General features: G+C 42.6%; 1 protein-coding gene across 1 annotated transcript; it reads right to left on the bottom strand.

Moving 5' to 3' along the window:
* Positions 1-13,458: 13,458 nt before the first annotated feature.
* vgf (VGF nerve growth factor inducible) lies at positions 13,459-15,372 on the bottom strand (the record flags this gene model as incomplete). Its single annotated transcript, XM_084549987.1, has 1 exon — positions 13,459-15,372. One exon carries the CDS (start codon positions 15,370-15,372, stop codon positions 13,459-13,461), a length of 1,914 nt encoding a protein of 637 aa, XP_084406113.1.
* Between the last annotated feature and the right edge of the window lie 4,684 nt (positions 15,373-20,056).

Below are 20,056 nucleotides of genomic sequence, written 5' to 3'. Positions count from 1 at the left end.
TCACAGTAAATTTGTTTTTTGAACCAATGATTGTGCAAGTGCAAGATTTATTTAAAGATGTGAATGCACAATGCAATGTTTTGAACATTAGACAGTCTGTGTTACAAGTGATAACCGTTTTGAGTTTTGTGTCTAGAGTTGTGAAAAATGACATCAAGGTTCTGAAAATAGCAGCAAATTGATTGTAAAAAACTGTAAATGCACCATCTTTACAAAGAGGCAGAGTGGCGCCACCTTGTGACAGAACAGTTTGTTGTATCTGCAGAGAGTGACCTTTGACCTCATGTGTTCATGACTCTTCACCTCTGTCTCCTCTCACAGGGAGAAGATGATCTGCAGGATCCGGCTGCTCATCATCCTCAACTCATGTGTCTGTGGTCAGTTTAGACTTGATGAAGTCCAAATCAATTCTCAGTCTTTAATGATGGAATTGAAAGACTCCCATGTTCCAGTTCTCAGTGTGTCTGCTCCTCTCTTTCTCTCTCTGTCTTCATCAAGTCAATTTCTAAACTGATTTCTAAACGATATAAGAGAAATAAGGACAGAAGTTAAACATAACATGCTCAGTAAGAGGAAACAGAAACCTCCCTCTATTTCCCTCGTCCTGAGAGACTTCATCACTTGAAACTCTGAACCAGAGGAGAGGACATTTACTCTGACAACACAATGACGTTCATTCTATCAGTTAAAGGTTCAGGTTGGTTTAGGACGGTGTCTGGATCATAAACTCAGTGTTTCTAAAACCATCTGAAAGCTTTTCCTGAATGTGTCCTCTGACGTAGTGCTCTCAGTGAGTCAGTCTGTCAGATCACCTTCCTGGACATCAGTCTGATTTCTATCAACACGTCTATTCTTCATTTCAGGACACTTTGTCTAAACCTCCAGTTCTCTCAGTACAGACGACAACACCTGAAGCAATACAAAGAAGTCTTTTTATTAGTTGATGACAATGTCCCAACTTTCCCATCAGTCTAGATGTTGATATGTGTGAAACTCCCATTTTTAACAAAGCTGGTGTTTTCTATTGGAGATGTATATTGAGAAGTAAGACACTCTGAGACGTGGGTTTTCCTTGTGCCACTTTTATTTCAGGATAAAATACAGATTTCAACTGATCGTACAAAGACACAAGTGTGTTTTAGATGACGGATATACAAATAGGTCAGCACAAAGCAGAGCTAGCTGTTATTCTGTTACTGGTAGTAGGAAAGGACATTCTGGTGACGGAGAGAGAATTGTGTTAGAGGGAGGAAAAGGAGGGTTAGAGGTTGGAGAAGGAGGTGAGTTTGATGGAGTTTGATGAGGAGCTGAAAGCTGAAAGGAAGAGATGTACTTGGGAGAGTAACGGCGGCGTCTCCACAAGCTATATATTGACATGTTAATGCATCTGTAAGCTGTATTGATGTCGTTTCTGCTGTAATCTCAGAATCATTTGATAGTCACAGCAGGAGCAGTAGTAGGTGGCGGGCAGTTGCAGGTTTTGTCAAGTGTTGGGTAAAACTCAGTAACAGTTGTGTAGACAGGACATCTTGTTCCAGGAAACACTTCATATTTTTTTCCCAGTTTATTGTAGAGCATCTTCAGAGTCACAGTCTGCAGGTATTTCTTTCTAGGTTTAATGTTCTCGCCCCAGTGTGCACTTGCTAACCATTTATTCTCTTCCTTGCTGTAGCAGCAGAACGCTGACCAGAGCGTGGAAGGAATATTAACCCTGTCTTTGAGGGTTTTGTTGGGCTGTGCTCCGATTACTACAAAACCTTCTATTTTATTATTGTTGTCGCGGCAGTATTTGTCCATAACACATTTGACGCATTGTTCCATGTTGCTCCAGCGTTCTTTGTTGAACTTTATGTTTTGTGGAACAATGTTGGTCAGGGTAAAGGTGGAACTTATTTCATTTTGATCGAATCCATAAGAGCTTGGTAACAAATGGCCTTTATTGAAATCTTGCTCTAATACTTCTTTGTAGTCGGGGAGCCCAGCCTGGTGTTTGTAGGTTTTCTTATCTTTTGCTGGTGTCATGTTGTCGTTGTCAGTTGTCTTCTCAAGCTGTAACAATTAAAAACTAAATTACTCTTTCATACAAGGTTACATCAAAGTAGATTCAATATAAAGTTAGTATTTAGTTCCAAATAATTATCCTTAGGAAGTAAACAAGACTATTTTTCTGGCACTGCAGCATCATAACAGTTTATTTCATGTATTTTCAACTGATTAACAACTTTTAACTGATAAAATAAAATAAAATGAGACTTGTCAAAAAACATCTACAAATACTTTAGTATTATGGTATTTTATTTGTTAAAAAGCTCACCTGTGGTTCAATCATCCAAGTGGGGGGATCAGGTCTTTTGCCTCCATTCCTCCCTCTGTACTTTGCAGCAGAAAACACTGGGATCTTGTTCTTGGTGTCGTAAAGCGTCACAAAGGTTCTGATGTCGTTCAAAGTCTGGCAAATAGGTTTGTATCTGTTCTTGCGCAGGATGTTCCCTCCCTCCAAGATTCCTGGGATATTTGGTGGATTATTGTCAAGAAAGAATTGGTCACAGTCTGCCATCGAGTTCACCACTTTAGCTTCTGTGGGAACGACGGACAGAAGGAGGAGAGCAGTGAGGGGCAGGAGAGCCTTCAGTAATGTCATGGTGGATCACTGTAAAAAATAAAATAGAAATCAGTGTATTATAGTTTGTTGCATGTCAAGTTAAAGTTAAATAAACTGATCAACTGAAAACCCATGATTGTTCACACTATATTCACTCTTTATTTGATGAAACTGTGGATCAACCTCTATGAAGACGTGTTAATTATTAATTACTAGTCATGTGTTAGAAGATAAAAGACAAATCTAATAAAACACATTTAAAGTTTGATAGATGGATAGATTCATCCTGAAAGAAAATGGTAATTGTCTTTGTTAAATAACTTGATTGATTTTCATCTATTTTGGTTCAACTTTACAAAAATAATGAATAAAACTAGTGACGTGTTGCTGCTTACGTCAGTTCTATTAATGGACTCGGTTTTAAAAAATAAAACTATACTTAGAATTTCAGAAAAAGCTGAATAAAATAAAAATGTCTCAGTAACTTGTGCTCTGTGTTTGTATTCACTGAATTACAGACACAAGGAGAAAATAAACTGAAACTGAAGAAAAACTCACCGTCGTGAAGGTTTCCTGAAAATCTCTTTACCTTGTCTCTCTGTGTTCACAGCTTCAGTAACAGCATGATGGTCCTCCTCCAATATAAACTCAGCCTGAAGAGGAAGTCCAGATTTTTATTAGCATAGTTTAGCATAGTATTTTAATTCTCAGTGTCAGTTTAATTTGCATTAAACTATCAGATTCCTAAGAAAGCTGAAGAAGCTAAACCACACCGTGCCTCTCCTTCACACCTTCAGAGTCTCAGTTTCCTTTTTCAAACAACACAGCTCATTGTGGTTTGAACACTGAATGTTGTGAAAACATGAAACTGGCATGAACTAAAACAGAACAACCAGGTTTAAAAAGTGAGTTTTTTGAAGAAATGTATCCGATCAGCCGTGACAATCCAATGTTCTGCTGGGAAAATTTTAGACCTGGCATTCATTGGTGTGGATGTTACTTAGACATGTAGCATCCACGTAGACCAGACCAGGCACCCCCACCCCATAGCAATGACACTCCTTGATGGCAGCAGCCTGGCACAGGCACACACATAAAAACGGTTTAGGAACAACTAAAAAAAAAAAACATGAAGAACAGCACAAGGTGTTGACCTGGCCTCCAAATTCACTAGATCCCAAACTGATCAAGTATCTGTGGGATGATCCACAGAGGCCCCTCCCCTCAAAGGCCCCCACTAACAACATTCCATTGCCAGACACCACAGGACACCCTCAGAAGGCCCATGTCCATTCTCTGATGAGTCACAACTGTTTTGAAGACCTACACAATATCAGGAGGGTTATAATGTTATGGATGATCGGTGCATATACAGGACCAAGTCTCTGTTAGAAGAAGCTCTGGCAGAGACCAGGTGGAGTAGATGGTGTATGAGGTGATGACCTCGCTCCTGAACTAGAAACCTTTCAGCTGTCTGACAACATTCATTCAATCGTTCATTCATTCATTCATTCATCTTCTATAACCACTTGTCATGTGAAGGAACTTGGGGGTGTTGGAGGGGAAGGGATACACCCTGGACAGGTCGCCAGTCTGTCGCCAGTCTATCACAGGATTAGAATCACCAATGAACCTAACTAGCATGTCTTTGGACGGTGAGGAAGCTGGAGAACCTGGAGAGAACCCACGCAGACACAGGGAGAACATGCAAACTCCATGCAAAAAGGCCCCAATCGGTACATTGATTCAAACCCAGAACCTTCTTGCTGTGCGGCATCAGTGCTAACCACCACACCACTGTGCCAGCATGGGCTTCAATGTGATGGAAAGTTACTGGTTCCACAGAAAACCCAAATAAACCGCCACAGAGTTTGCTGTTTCATCTTCCTCTTTTTACTATCTGTTTAACAAGAATTTTCTTGTTCCCCTTTTAAATGCTGACCAGTTTTGAGGCAATCATTGTAACAAATGATTATTAGTATTTGCAGTGCACAACAGGTGTACTTCACTTCAAATGTTAATCCTGCATTTACAATAATACAGAGTTTCCTTTGTGGATACTTGCATTTGCATGTCTATTATGAATAGCTGTTACTTTTCATTCTAGACTCCTGTGTGTACACATTTTATGCAGTGGTCTGATGAGGATTTTGACATCTGTTAGTAAGAGAACAATATCAATTTACTAACATGACCACACCTCTAGATAATAATAATAATAATAATAATAATACATTTTATTTAAAAGCGCATTTCAAGCTACTCAAAGACACTTTACATAAAAAGAACATCAAATCAGCAAAAACAAATGTGAAATATAACATTAAAAACACAATAAACTGAGCTAAACATTAAAAGCAATTTTAAAAAGGTGTGTTTTTGTCAGAGATTTGAAAGTGGGAAGGTCGATACAGTCGCAGATGTGTTTGGGGAGAGAGTTCCAGAGGGAGGGGGCAGCTGCAGAGAGGGCTCTGTTGCCCCAGGTTCGATGCTTGGTCCTGAGTGATGGAATATGGAGGTTTGCGTCACATGAACGGAGGCTGCGGGATGGATTGTGGCGATGGAGCCGGTCAGTGAGATGATGTTCAAAGAAGTTTTTTTGACCAGGTTAAGTGGCGGAAAGATGCGAGATGGAACGGAAGGGTTGAGGGGATGGGATGAGAGGGGTCGAGAGGTGAGATGAGGGGGTGAAGGATGAAGGGATGAAGGAATGGAGGGGTCGAGGGGAAAGGAAAGAGAATGGAATAGTGACTGATGGTGATCTTTGGAAGTCTGGCGATCATGTGGAATCCCTGATCTGGTCAAAACCTGGCGAAAATGATGGGGAAACCAGAATCGTGTAGCTAATCTGCTTAGTTTGGTGGTGAATAATAGATCTAGAGGAGATGCATGGAGGGCTAGTCGGGCATTCACATATTTTTGCATGGGTACGGGCTTTGGAAGGAGTTGAGATGGAAGAGATAGGATGTGAGAGTCCCAGCTGGGGAATGGAGCCATGGTTGAAAGGTGGATTTTTTGCTCTGGAAGGGTAAGAATAGGATGGGGTGATGGGAGGGGGTGGAGCGGCTTGAACAACAAGAGTCGAGAAAATACGGATTGGGGCCGGATGTTTGGTGTCAAAGGAAGAGGGAGAGTTGCAACAATGACGGAAGCCGTGGCTGGGGGGGGGATGGAGCACTGCAAAGGGAGCGGGAGATGGCGAGGCCAGAAGTGAACACTACAGTATAGCTCGGAGTCCAGGGTGCCCCAGTATGTGCCCAGGTTGAACTGCTGTAGTCTGCTTGCGGCCTGGGAGGCAAAAAGGACATGGTAAGAGTAAAAGCCAGTGCCTCTGAACCTTAATGCAAGGTCTAGGATTATGGACAAGTAATTGTCGAGTTCTGCTCTGCGGTTTGGGAATGACGAGCACAAACCATCTCTAAAAGGGGAAAAGGCTAGATCCAAATCGATAGGTGTAATTTCTCTTGATCATTGTGGAGATTCTAGTTTCAGAATTCCTGGGCCTTGGGGGTGGAAAGCTCCCTGGTGTATGGGTTGTTGTAGGTGAGTGAGGGTTGGATGAGCTGGACTAGATCTACATAATTACCCTGGAGGATTTGCTGCCGCGAGGTAGTCGAGATGGGAGATGGACGTTGTGCTAGAATTGGGCGGGTGACTGAAATGGGATGGGAGGAAGGTGCTGCTGCGTAAGGAATGGGAGGCAAAAGAAATGTAGAGGGTTTTTGGGGGAGGGGGGTTGGTTTAGGGATGGGGAGGGAGGATAAGAGGGATAAGTTAGCGGGAAAAAGATTTGATTGAAGAGAAGAGTTGTTGTAGGAGTTGTTTGGGCCTCGTCTTAGTGTCTTGTATGTATCCTTGTCACTGAGAACGTGGTAATTCAGCCTAAGTTGTTAGGCTTCTGTGTTAGTGAATTTGTTGTTCTTCATGGTAGATTCCATGGTGGTGATGAGGTCTACCACTGGAATTTGCTCTTGTGTAATGGCAAAGTTCAGAAAGCCAGATGAGTCTAACGCACAAAGAACATTGTAGACACAGTCATCACAAATATCTGTGGTGAATTGTATGTGATGTTGTTCTACTACCAAAATGGGCCAATGTTCACATTGCTTTTCTGGATGCAGCTTTTCAGTCAGATTGTGTCATGTTTATATGTTACTGCAGTCTCAGCAACAGTTTTTGCTTTGGCTAACTTTTCTAGTTAGCTAATACCGCCATACATGAAAAGTTCATGTTAACAGATTTTTGATGTTTATTTATGTTTAGATGTTAACTGTCCAAGGGTTTTCATTTGTTGATTATTCAGATAGTGATGAAACTGATGAGGGTTGCATGGAGAACTACCGCTCCACACCATGATGTTTTATGGAAGAACACAAAAAACATTCTGGTATGTGTCCAATGCTTTGAATTCCATTAAAATGCTTTTAGTCAAGTAACTGTATAAACCTTCCTTTTACTGGTTTTAATAGATGCATTTGTGTATGAATGTATGCACGTCTTGACATACCTGTTGTTTTTGCAGATGGATAGTGGTCCGGATGTTTCTGATCATTTGTGCGATTCAGATGAAACTGTTGTGAAAGAAACCTGTGATGAGGCTGCTTTTTTCATTTTGATTACTGTACTATCAAATTGTAAAATGTAGTTTGGTCACTGACTTGTCTGCATAAATAAATACATGCTCCTTCAGGATAACTTGTTGAAACCATTTTATTTTATTGTTAACCTCACAGTATAGTTGCCTAAAGTCATATTTTAGTAGATCTAGGTAGATTTCACAATTTGTCAAAAATAAGTCTAACATTATATAAGTGAAAAACGGTTCTTACAGTTAACTCCAGGGTGGAATAAAAATAAGTGTTAACTCAAATTTAGATCTCGGGGCTCATTCATTTGAAATGGTTAAGTGCTGGTGCTGAAAATCATTATTTGATTACCATGCTACTAACCTGTCTTCTCCTTGATGATCTTTTGTTAAGATGGCAGCACATACAGTAGCAAATTGTTAAGTTAACAATTAACATTTAACAATTGTTAAGTTAACAATTTGCAGATATAAAAAAAAAAAGAGAAAAGAGATGGAATGAAGATAGTAGAGAATTTAATTTGAAATATAGATCCCTAATGGAGTCAGTTTCTATGTGCAATAGAAACCATTAATGGGCCCCAGATAGTAACCCAACACCTTGCAAAGATATGAAAATAAGAAATGTGTGTGTGTATGATACTGGACGTGACAAGTACTGTATGTTAGAAACAGGCCCCACAGCTGACTACAAAACGGGCATGGAGACAAAAGTTTAAAATTTTGTTAAATTGAATTTTTTATTATTATTATTATTTTACCTGATTTTTACAGCAGGGCACAACCACTGGAAAGAGTGGACCCCATAAATGAGCAAAAAACTGGTGGGTCTCCTGAAGGGCAAAGAGGAGTATGTGTGTGTGGTGGATGTGTGTCTGTTTGTCTTAACTGTACAACCTATCTGCGTGTCCCACCGCAAGCAGTATTATAATTTTATTTTTAATTTTATTTTTTTATTTTCCAGGACAAGAGCTGGCGTTTTGGTGCTGCAGACTTCCCCAGTGGTGGTTCCCCTCTCACTCCCCTTAATTTGGCATGGCACGGAGTGGTTTGGTTTGAGTTGTGCTCCCTCCTCTTTTTTTTTTTTTTTTTTTTTTGCTTTAGTCTGTCTGCCAAGTTAAGTCTTACCCCTGTTCCTGCTTTTTTTTTTTTTTTTCTACCACAATCAACAGTGGTTCGTGGTTTTGCCACTAAGGACATAATTTTTCACATCTTTGTGTTCTTTTAAAAATAGTCAATTTTTAATCAATAAATCTTTGTTATATTTGGAAGTCTGTCTCCCGTCCTCTCTATATATTGGTGTAACAAATCTGTGTGACCTCCTGTTAATAAGGGTACTGGTTGGAGTGTATTTTCCTGGGGTACAATTTCCCCAGGTGGCATTGTCCAGCAACTTTCCCTTTCCCCTCCATTTGGCAACACAAACAAAGCGAGAACGCTTGAAACAATCCAGCCCACACAAGGACTCTGGCAGAAAGTTGACAAAGCTAAACCACACCGTGTCTCTCCTTCACACGTTCAGAGTCTCAGCTTCCTTTTTAAAAGAACACAGATCATTGTGGTTTAAATACTAAATGCACTGAAAGCATGAAACTGGCATAAAGTAAAAATAGAATAACCAGGTTTTAAAAGTGAGTTTTGTGAAGAAATGTATCCGATCAGCCGCAACATTATGACAAAAAATGGAGGTTACTTGCTGAGAACATTTGTTTATTTACAACTTTAGTGCACATTCTGACTTGTCAGGACAACTGTTTTGGAGGCAGGGCGGCACAGTGGTAACGTGGTTAGCACTGATGCCTCACAGCAAGAAGGTTCCAGGTTCGAATCCTCCTTTCTGTGTGGAGTTTGCATGTTCTCCCTGTGTCTGCATGGGTTCTTTCCGGGTACTCCGGCTTCCTCCCACCATCCAAAGACATGCTGGTTAGGTTCATTGGTGATTCTAAATTGGCCGTAGGTGTGAGTGTGAATGGTTGTCTGTCTCTCTGTGTTAGCCCTGCGATAGACTGGAGACAAGCAGAAAATTAATTAATTAACTAGATGATCACAAGCGATCATAAAGGGGTCCATGCCGAGGCATAACCGGGTCGGACACGGCCTGGAGGAGGCAAAGTGTCTGTACAGGAATCCTTTGGCTGACAAGCGAATGAGAGTCAGGAGGGTCTGAAGCAACAAAATTGGTGGGCTTGTATGCAGTCTTGCACAGATGGCATTGCCTCAGTCTGCCACTAGAGGGAGTCACAGGCTACAGCAGGTGGGAAAAGACCTGAAAGGAGGTCGAGTGTGACTAGGGGAAAGCTGGGTCTGCCAACTGAGTCGGAGATAGGACTCAAATATTTACATGTCACCAATAGTGCCCCTTATAGATCGTATTGCACGATACTTGGTGGGCTTGTAAGGAGTCATCCAGAGATTATTGTTGTCAAATTTCAAGCAGTTTACTGTGGTGGTTTGTGAAATATAAACATGTAGTCATTGTAGTTCCCCCTACAATTTCCTTCCGAATTTCACGGAATTTGGCATGATTGTATGCAAGCATATTATAATGATGGTTGCTAAGGATTGGATGAATACTTCAAAAGTTATAGGCCTTAAAGTTATATGAAATGTTTCCGTGTCAACTGTAGCGCCCCCTGTAGATGTAATGTGACGCAACTTGATGGGCGTCTACACAATATGTTACAGATTGTGTATGCCAAATTTCATGAAGTTAGCTATTGCAGTTTTTGAGATATTGAAATGTTGCTTTTGTAGCGCCGCCTAGAGACCAAGAATCACAAAAGCCGGGGTGCTTGTACAGAATCATATTATTATCAATGATATGAAGTTTGATTAAGTTTGGGTATATACTTCACAAAATATTAGCTTTGGACTTGTACTGCGCCACGCTGTAAAAATGCTGTAAAAATTAGTCATTAACTTTGTAATCAATAAACCTGCTAAAGTAAAGACATAATTTTCACACATGCATTGGCCACGACAGAGTCCAGACCTTAACCCTATTGAGAATCTTTGGGATGTGCTGATCTGTGACACTGCAGAAGCTTATCGAAACAATGCCACAGCGAATGCGTGCTTTAATCAAAGCTAAAGGCGGTTCAACGAAATATTGTGGCGACTTTTTTTTTGGCCAGGCAGTGTATATGCCCGATAGGGTGCATAAATAGTGTGGGGGCCCCTGTTGTCCTATCAATTTCTCCCCCCTCTCTGGAAAGAAAATTTAAGAGGATTGCCCTGCGGAAGAACCCTGCTAATGGACCAATCTTTACACTTTAGCAGTTAAGGTGCCAGTTTCTGATGCTGAACAGACCCATGCTAACGGGCCTCTCTAAACTCTGGACCTCAACTGAGGCAAAAGGACTCTTTTTCTGATCTTTTTCTGGTCATTCAGATATGTCATCTTGTAATGTTGTAATGTTTAATGTTGCTGTATAGGCAAAAACATTGCTAACGAAACATGGTGGACGATGGAATGATTAAATTTGTTAATATAAAGTAGGTTAAGAAGATCAGGTAACAGGATATCTTTGGACAAAGAGCTATAGGCATGCCTTCTCTTTCCGCACTAAGAATTTGGAAACCCGATTCAAAACCCGCCCCCTGAAATGACATATAAAACCAGAGGAACACGCTCTTCTCCGCACTTTCTTTCTTTTACTTTTTTCCTCTTTTGCTTTTGTACTCTTCCATCGCTTTTTCTTAGTCTTCTTCTATGCATATATTCACATTGCCGGTCCCAGTGGGACCTGCTCCAGCTGTGCTCTTTCGTCATCATATCGTCACATCGGGCCACGCTGACTACAAGATCATCCCCGGATCAGCTGCTGGGAAGACTCTATGATAAAGTAGGCTCAATCGTTCCTGCTGTTACCCGTTTAAGATCATGAGTTGGCATCATTACTTTGAAACTCCCCATTAATATCTTTTTAGAGAAGTTTGATCAGATTATTTACCATAGTTAATCCACTCCCGTTAGTTTAAGCCATAATACATCTCCATCCTCCACCATAGCTCAACGCAAACACTCGTAATTTGTTATTTCATCATATCCATTCTATTTGATTACACACATATGCATATATTCTATTAGTACCTAATTTATTCATAGTTGTAACTTCAGTTAATAAATATTTATTCATATTCATTAATGGGCCCCAGATAGATTCATTTTACGGCAGAGAATTAATGGTATGAATTGTGTTAAGAATTCATTCCTTTAGTTATTAAATATATGTAATCGAGACTGATAAATTGTCTTAAACCATGTTCTTCCTATGATAAAAGGAGGTGGTGCCCTAACGGGACATTTAAAAGGTATAACAAACCCTACAATAGCACAGTGGGACTACTGGAGAAACAGTATCTCACACCTCTGTATGTTTTTTTATGAACATATTGTGGAACACTCTTTTCACCGAACTCATACTTGCCAACGATTCTTAAGATGCTACTTCCTGGTGCAGGTTCCATGAAATTCCCAAGGGCTAGGCCTTTATCTCTCACATAAAACAATCATTTGAATCCACAATGAAAGAATTTCGTACTAAAATAGTTTATTTGTTGTTGTTTTTTTGTTAGTTTTTTTGTGCGTAGCAAAGGCAACCATTGACATCTTCATATTTACATCCAACAGACATGTTTATCACAATCGTCACAAGAAGGTACATCTAGAAAGACCGTGGACAACAATCCACTCAAACAAAGACATCCAGGAACACCGACGTCGTAGTTCCCATCATCTCATTTTTTTAAAATACTTTTTATTTTTTTGGGGGGTGATTTTTAATGCTTGTGCATCTTTATAGAAGCAATTATCAGATGCAAGTACACATACACATGCATGCACTGTACCCTCAGGGTCTTAGTCTGCAACTTCCCACGCAGTCTCAATAAGAATATCAAAATAAAAAATAAATAATTTCCTCTGTCCAGGTCACCATTTTCTGACTAATGGCCTCATGCTGACATTTATTTTTTCAGTTTATAAGACTGTTGACGCCACAAGATGAAAAACTTGCATATTTGCAATTTTATAGAAAATAAAACGATACAAAATGGTTGATTTACATGGAAATGTACAAGATAATTAATGAGAAATGGCACAAAGGGGATTGACTTTGGCATGATGCCATCTCATCTAAAAGAAGTGACAGGTGTCAGTATGTTATATGACCAAAAGTATGTGGACACCATGTGGTCTGGGGTTGTTTTTCTTAGTTGAGTAATTCCTTTTGATAGATAGTACCAATAGACTGTTAATACTGTGATAAACAACAATGTGCAACGATCAGGCATAACATAATGGCCTCTGACAGGAGAAGTAACATTGACCATCTTGTGACAATTCAATGTTCTGCTGGGAGACTTTTGGACCTGGCATTCATTGGTGTGGATGTTACTTAGACATGTAGCACCCACCTAGACCAGACCAGGCACCCCCATCCCATAGCAATGACACTCCTTGATGGCAGCAGACATCCCCAGCAGGATGCAGCCTGACACAGACACACACACACAAACGCTCTAGGAACAACTAAAAAAAAAACATGAAGAACAGCTCAAGGTGTTGACCTGGCCTCCAAATTCACTAGATCCCAAACTGATCAAGTACCTGTGGGATGATCCTATAGGCCTATGTCAGTGCGAGCCATTTACACTTGTGCACTCATCAGTCTGGCTCGCTCTGTAACAACTCCACCCAAACATTAGTCAGTGCTGTGTCTTTTTTGCCAGTCAGGTTAATTTTTGTTTCTAGTTCCTACTACAGTTGCCGAAATTTGCCAAAGCCAATCATACTAATTTTTGTACCTCTGAACCTTCTCATTTAACCTTTCCTTGATGTGTTTCATCTTTAATGATCCAAAACAATCAATCCGAAAATTGCTTAGATGGAGAAGCAGCTGGAAATACTAAAGTAGAATCACGCTACTCCCAAACGGACCAATCACAGTTCTTGTGGTTAGTGTCGCCGTAGCGCATGGTTACATTTCTAGAGAGGTGCACGTCAGGCTGCAGTGTTAGGGTCTACATAGGGTCCGGGCTGTCGCCATAGCTACAGCGTCAAATTGACATAGAAGCCTAAACCGCCTATTGTGAGTCACAACCGTTCTGGAGGCACAAGGGAGACCTACACAATATTAGGCAGATGGTCATAATGATATACCTGATCGGTGTATTATGCATTGTTCCATAAAGAAAAGATTTTCCGTCCTAATGCCAAACCTTTCTATTCATGGGTCCCTTCTTCTGTTTTCCGTTGTCAGTTCACCATCTATGGTCTCTTTGTGAGTAGCTGTGGGTACCGTGGGAGTGGGTAGCTGCTGTAGTATGACTTCTGCTGGAGGCCTGCAGGGGGCTTTCTGAGCTGGGGCTGGACCCAACCGTGGTAACGTCTCTTGGGAAGGAAAGTGTAGGCGTCATCCACAGAGTTACCCAAGAAGCTGTTGAGCCTCAGAGGGGGTTTCCAGGTGTTGTAACGGGGCCTGGCTATGCGGGGCGGGGGGAAGTAGATGGGATTGTAGTATGGTTGGGGTTTCCTCTGGTAGAAGTAGGGGAAAGTGTAGGGGTGAAAGGGGTGGCCAGTCCAAACAGACTTGGGCGATGTGAACCAGCGATCCTGCTTAACTGACAGAGGCTTTGGAGGTTTTTGCCAGTTGGCTAGCAAAGGCCTTCCAGGTTTGCCCCAGAGAGTATCTGTTCTTCTTGGTGTTTTCTCCTGGAACCAAGTTTTGTGAAGTTTGACGGGTGGGGGCAGCTGGTTGGAGACGGGGAAGTTACTTTGTTTGGTTGAAACGAGTGATGCGGAGGGAAATGACGAAGACAGCGCTGACAGAGGCTTCTGCCAACGCGACGTCGCATCTGGCGCCACGTCCTTCTTCTTCTTCCTCTCCGCGTCGTTGATGATGTCCACCACGTCGTCGGCGGGGAGGTGGAGTCTGCTGGAGATCTCGATCAGCTTGTCAATGGTCTGAGGATCGATGTCCTCCTCCTCCTCTGTCGCTCGCTGATCCTCATCGGACCGCTTGTCCTCCGCAGCATTGGACAGGGACCAGCTATACTTTTTGTTGCCTTTACTCTGTTTGACCATGTAGCGCAGCAGCATGTCCGAGGCGATGTCCGCCAATTTCTCCTCCTCCATTTTGGCTCTTTGCGCCTCGGCCGCCTGCCTCCTCATCTCCTCTTGCTCCACTTTGGCCCGAGCCTCCTCCTCCTCAGGACTCAGCGCCTCGTCACTCTCCTCCCCTTCCTCTGGTTCGTCTTCCTCCTCCACCTCCTGCTCGGCTGGAGGCCGCGTTTCTACCGCGTTGTTGCCAAAGCTACCGTCGTCAGATTCATCGATAAAATTGCCTCCTCTGAACGGCGGGAAGTTCATGGCTTTCTGTGTCTCCTCTTGCCATTTCAGTTTTTTCTTGGACATGGCAAGGTCGTTGGCTTTCTTTGCTGGCACGACGTCTGTGTAGTGCCTGTAGCCTCGGCTCTCTTGCTCGACCTGCTCTGAATCCCGTTTGATGTCCAGATGTGGAAACTCTTCCATAACGCTCTCGAGACACTTGAGCTCCTCCGGACTGAGCTGATCCTCCTTTTCGCCGCTGCCTTGATCGGGGCTGCTCGATCCCCGCTTGGGATCCCCATCCACACCTTTTCCGTCTGATCTAGCGGGCTGCTGCACTCTTCTGCTCTGGATAGTCTGGGTTGTGGTATGGCTGGTCACCTTCTCAGTCATCTTCTCCTCTTCTTCTTGGACTCGCTTCCTTTCCTCGTCCTCGGACATTTCCTGGTTCTTCCCCTGTGCTGCCTTTAGGAGCTCTAACTCCAGTTGTCCGTCTCCGTCTTGGTGTGTTCCCTCGACTGTTCTTGCTTCCTCTTTTTTATCTTCCCCTCTCTCCGTCTTTATTCCTACGTCCCTTCCATCGCCTCCCTCCCACCTCCTGGCTACCTGTGATCGATTCAACGCCTCCAGTAAAACTGCTGCAAGCTTTTTGGGATCTACATCCTGAAAGAGCTCTCCTTCCTCCTCCTTGTCTCTCTTTCCTATGCTTTCAGACAGAAGAGGGTCATCACTGGGCGGGTTTTCTACTATTCCAAAGGCGGTGAGAGGTTTGGGGCTGGACAGGTGAGGACGGGACGCCGCTGTCAGGAGGACCAGGAGCGTAAGGGCACTTGAGGCACTGTGGTACCTATTCATGGCCACTCCGAACGCCGACTACTGCGAGCGGTGGGGAAGATCAGAAATGCCTGAAGGAGAGAGGAAAGAAAAGCAAAATGAATCCAGTATTCACTTTGTCTTGCCTTGTAGCAAAATCACAGCACAGTTGTGTCGGCCATTTTTGATTTGATGTTTCTAAGTCTTAATAGGATTTCAGTCATTTTGATCTTTCATAGTTTGAGTCTATTGATCTTTTTTAAGAATCAAGAATCAAGAGTCTTTATTGTCATTATGAGAACATAAGAAAATTTTGCAGAGACTCCTGGTTTAAAAGGCACACATATAAATAACATAACAAAATTTAAATAAAACATCCTTAAAAAGAAGAAGAAATGTAAATAAAGTGCAGACATATGTCATATTTAGACAAAATTGAAATATTTCTGTTTGTGGTAATTCAAGCGCAAGAATAGTGAGGTGAAATCATTAAAGGTGAACACATTAAGACGCTAAATAACCTTTGCAGCTTGAATAGTTTGCTGCGTCAGTTTGTATTTGGACTTAAACACAACAACAATTCATTCCAGGAACAACAGTTTTAGTTAAACGCTACATCCATTAAACACTCTACTGTACGCTGACCAGCCATAACATTAAGACCCCTGACTGGAGAAGTAAATAACATTGACCATCTTGGGAAAATCCAATGTTTCTGCGGGGAAACATTTGGACCTGGCATTCATTGGTGTGGATGTTACTTAGACATGTAGCACCCCCCTAGACCAGACCAAGTATCCCCCCCCCCCCCCCCCCCCCCAAGGCAATGAACGCTATGGAGTACTATTAAATGTACTATTATATGCTAATGATGGTGCTGAGTTGCTGCCTGTTTTTATACAGGCTATACATATCTGAAGCCTGACACCAGACTCAGACACAAAAACGCTTTAGGAACAACTAAAAAAAACATGAAGAACAGCACAAGGTGTTGACCTGGCCTCCAAATTCACTAGATACCAAACTGATCAAATGATCCACAGAGGCCCCTCCCCTCAAAGGCCCCCCCACTAACAACATCCTGTTGCCAGACACCACAGGATACCCTCAGAAGGACCAAGTCCATTCTCTGATGAGTCACAACAAGGGAGACCTACACAATATTAGGAAGGTGGTCATAATGTTGCGCCCCCACCCTCCCCATCCCTCTCTTTTCTTTTCTTCCCCTTCTACCTAATAGGGATAAGGAGCTGAGATGTGCCAGTCTCACTCCCTGGGTCCCCCCCACCATCAACCATCTCCCCCATCCCTCCATCCCACGTCCTGTCTCCCGATAAACCGCTTTGCATCAATTAAGGCGTGGTCTTAGTTAGTCAACATCAACGTTTCAGCGCAACAAGTGCAGCAACGTTGACTGGTCAGCGTCGACGCAGCGCAGTACGTCAGCCCGACCATGCACTGCCATCTTCTTTTCAGCGGTCTGCAGGTTTCCTCCGCGCTGCAGCCTCGGGTTCGTGTGACACGTTGAGATCAATTTAAAAATAAATAAATAAATAAAATAAAATAAAAATCACTTTCGCTTTATAGAACGATGTCACCGTCAGAATAACAACCTCATGCTGCAAAGAACCATGCCACAACGGTCGATTAGGACACAGAAGAAAAAACAAAGGAGTCATTTTTAATCATAATAATAATGATAATAATAAATTAATAAATAAATAAATATAAAAACACAGAACGAGATGATTTGGCCTGATTAAAACCACAGCATTAAAATAAAACTATGTGCAGACAACACGCAGCAAATCGGCAAACAAGCTGATTGTTATTATTTTTATTCTCTTTTATTTAACACACACACACACACACACACACTAAGTAGTCGAGCCACGTATTCTGCAGTGAAGGCTGATACCAGACGCGCAGATGCAGCAAGGATTTAGATACGACAAAGCCAGCTCGGTGGCATAGGTGTGCTGCAGGTTTGGAGGGGTCAGTGCGGTGCTGACATTATCAATCCGCAAAAACAAACAAACAAAAAAACAAAAAAGTGCAAATGCACATAAAAGCTTGTGATTCCTTAGTCTGGTTACTTTGCCTCCAAGTGGAGGCTTGAACCAGTCATGCGTCACGGATCACAGGATTCAGACGTCAGACCCTCTTCCAAACAATAACAGCCATTTTTATTTTTATTTATTATTTATGTATTTATTTGCAAATTTGCAGCTTTTTTTTTTTTTTTTTACTCAAAAGCTTCAGATTAGTTGTCACTTACTTGCAGCTGGATGTAGGAGTGAGTGGGTTTTGAGTTGAGTGGGTGCAGGAGGAGGAGGTGGGTGGGGGGGGTGTTGCGTGGGGGGATTCCAGCTCGCCCTCGCCGTCACGTCACACCCGTCACGCAGCTGTGAGGTCCCCGCTGTGGTGCAGGTCTTGAGCCGCTTTGGGTGCGTGGTCTCCGGCGGCTTTGCGGTGTCCCTCGTCCGCCTCCCTGGACGCGCTGGGGTTCCGCCACGAGCCCGTCGTGGTCTGGTTTCGGGACCACGGACAGCGGCCACTCCGTGGGCTATACGTAAGCATTGACGTCACAACACTGGGTCTCATTCATGAGATTTTTCCGCACCGCCGCCCACCTAAACCCCCCCGACCCCCACCAACCCCAACCCTCCCTCCCTCCTTGGATAGACTCGATTATCTTCAATGCAGTCGCTGGATGAACAGAATATGGTGTCAAATGTATAATAATAATAATAATAATAATAACATGAGGTATATATGTGAAAATATACAATAATGTGTCTCCCTCAAGGAACTGCTTCACCAAACGTCCTGCTTCCACCAATTTCCTGGTGAATCTCATTGTCAAAGGGTGTCAAAGATGCGGTCCGGGGTCCTAAACCAGGCCATGAATTTGCAAAGTGAAGACAATAACTGTAATCTTTCAATAAAAGTAACTGCTGTTCCCAACTTGTCCACTGGGGGGCCAGAGGGCGCTATTTTACTAAAAGTTGCGGTTTTCGTCTTGCGAGGCAGTGTGACGTCGCAGCAGACCCTAGCGCCTTAGCCTGACGTGCACCTCCCCAGAAACGTGGTCCGCTTTTGCTAGTAGCGTGTTTCCACTTTCAACGTTGTTGCCAATTTCAAACCTACACCCAAGACCTATGTTGTCGTATTTCAACAATTATTTACCATTATCTTGTACTGCTAATTAAATAAATTAGCTTACAGGCGGTTTATGCCTCTGTAGCTACGGCGACAGCACAGACCCTAATGTCGTAACCTGACGTCCACCTCTCTAGAAATGTAACTGTTCGCCGCAGCAATGCAGACCGCAAGAGCTGTGATTGGTCCGTTTGGTTGTAGCGTGTTCCCTCTTTAGTATTTCCGGCTGCTTCTCCATCTCCATAATTTTTCGAATTGATTGTTTTGGATCAATAAAGATGGAACGCATGGAGGAAAGGTTAACTGAGGAGGTTCAGAGATACAAACGGTTGTACAACTTTGGCGACATTTCGGCAAAAGTTTCAGTATCCGTTGTTGAAAGTGAAGCAGGAAGTAGAAACAAAAATTAACCCGGCTGGCAAAAAAAGACACAGCGCCGACTAGTGTTGGGGTGGTGTTGTTACTGAGTGAACCAGACTGACGAGAGCACAAGTATAGATGACTCACACCAGCGTAGGCTACGTACGTATAGTTACGGCGTCTAGTCCTGCACCACAAGTGAGAAACAGAACCAAACAGCAGATGGCAGCAATGTGCACAAATTGAACTTCTTCAGAAATTTAATGTCACTCATAAAATACAAAGATTTTCATAATCTACTTGTTCTTCTTTGCACTTAAAGCAAAACATTTGCTGAGATCAAACTGTGCTGTTTGTGGCCCCCTGAACAAAAATGAATTTGATGCCGCTGCTCTGGGTGGTGCTGAGTTGCTGCCTCTTTTTATACAGGCTATACGTATCTGCAGGGCACAGTGTGTAGCACGTCCAGAGGAATAACGGGTTCAGTATTTAGTCTGCAGTTATATCATGAAGTAAGAATAACACACAGCAGTAGTCCTTGCATTCCCTCTGTATTATCAGAGGGCTCCACATTCAGTTCGTCTTTTTATTGTTAACTACGAGTACAAACGTTATTTGATTCATTCACACAGGAGTCAGCTCTGGATTTTCATTTAACAATAAAAAAAATAAGAAAAAATCTCAAACTGAAACCACTACAACACGTATCTGAATTAATCGAAATCCAAACATAACTAAATATCTAAAGCTTTATATATATATATCTATATACACCGATCAGCCATAACATTATGACATAACATTATCCTAATATTGTCGGTAGGTCTCCCTTGTAGTGACATAGGTCTTCTGAGGGTGTCCTGTGGTGTCTGGTAACACAATGTTGTTAATGGGGGGGTCTTTGAGGGGAGGGGCCTCTGTGGATCATCCCACAGATACTTGATCAGTTTGGGACCTAGCGAATTAGGAGGCCAGGTCAACACCTTGAGCTGTTCTTCAGGTTTTCTTTTTATTTGTCCCTAAAGCGTCTTTGTGTGTGTGTCTGTGTCAGGCTACATCCTGCTGGGGATGGCTGCTGCCATCAAGGAGTGTCACTGCTATGGGGTGGAGGTGCCTGGTCTGGTCTAGGTGGGTGCTAGTAACATCCACATGAATGAATGCCAGGTCCAGAAGTTTCCCAGCAGAACAAGATGGTCAATGCTAT

Source organism: Chelon labrosus (genome assembly GCF_963514085.1).
Source record: "Chelon labrosus genome assembly, chromosome: 1".
In the NCBI taxonomy this organism is placed as follows: Eukaryota; Metazoa; Chordata; class Actinopteri; order Mugiliformes; family Mugilidae; genus Chelon; species Chelon labrosus.
The sequence above is the reverse complement of the archived record's forward strand: the minus strand, read 5'-3'. Positions and strand labels throughout refer to the sequence as shown.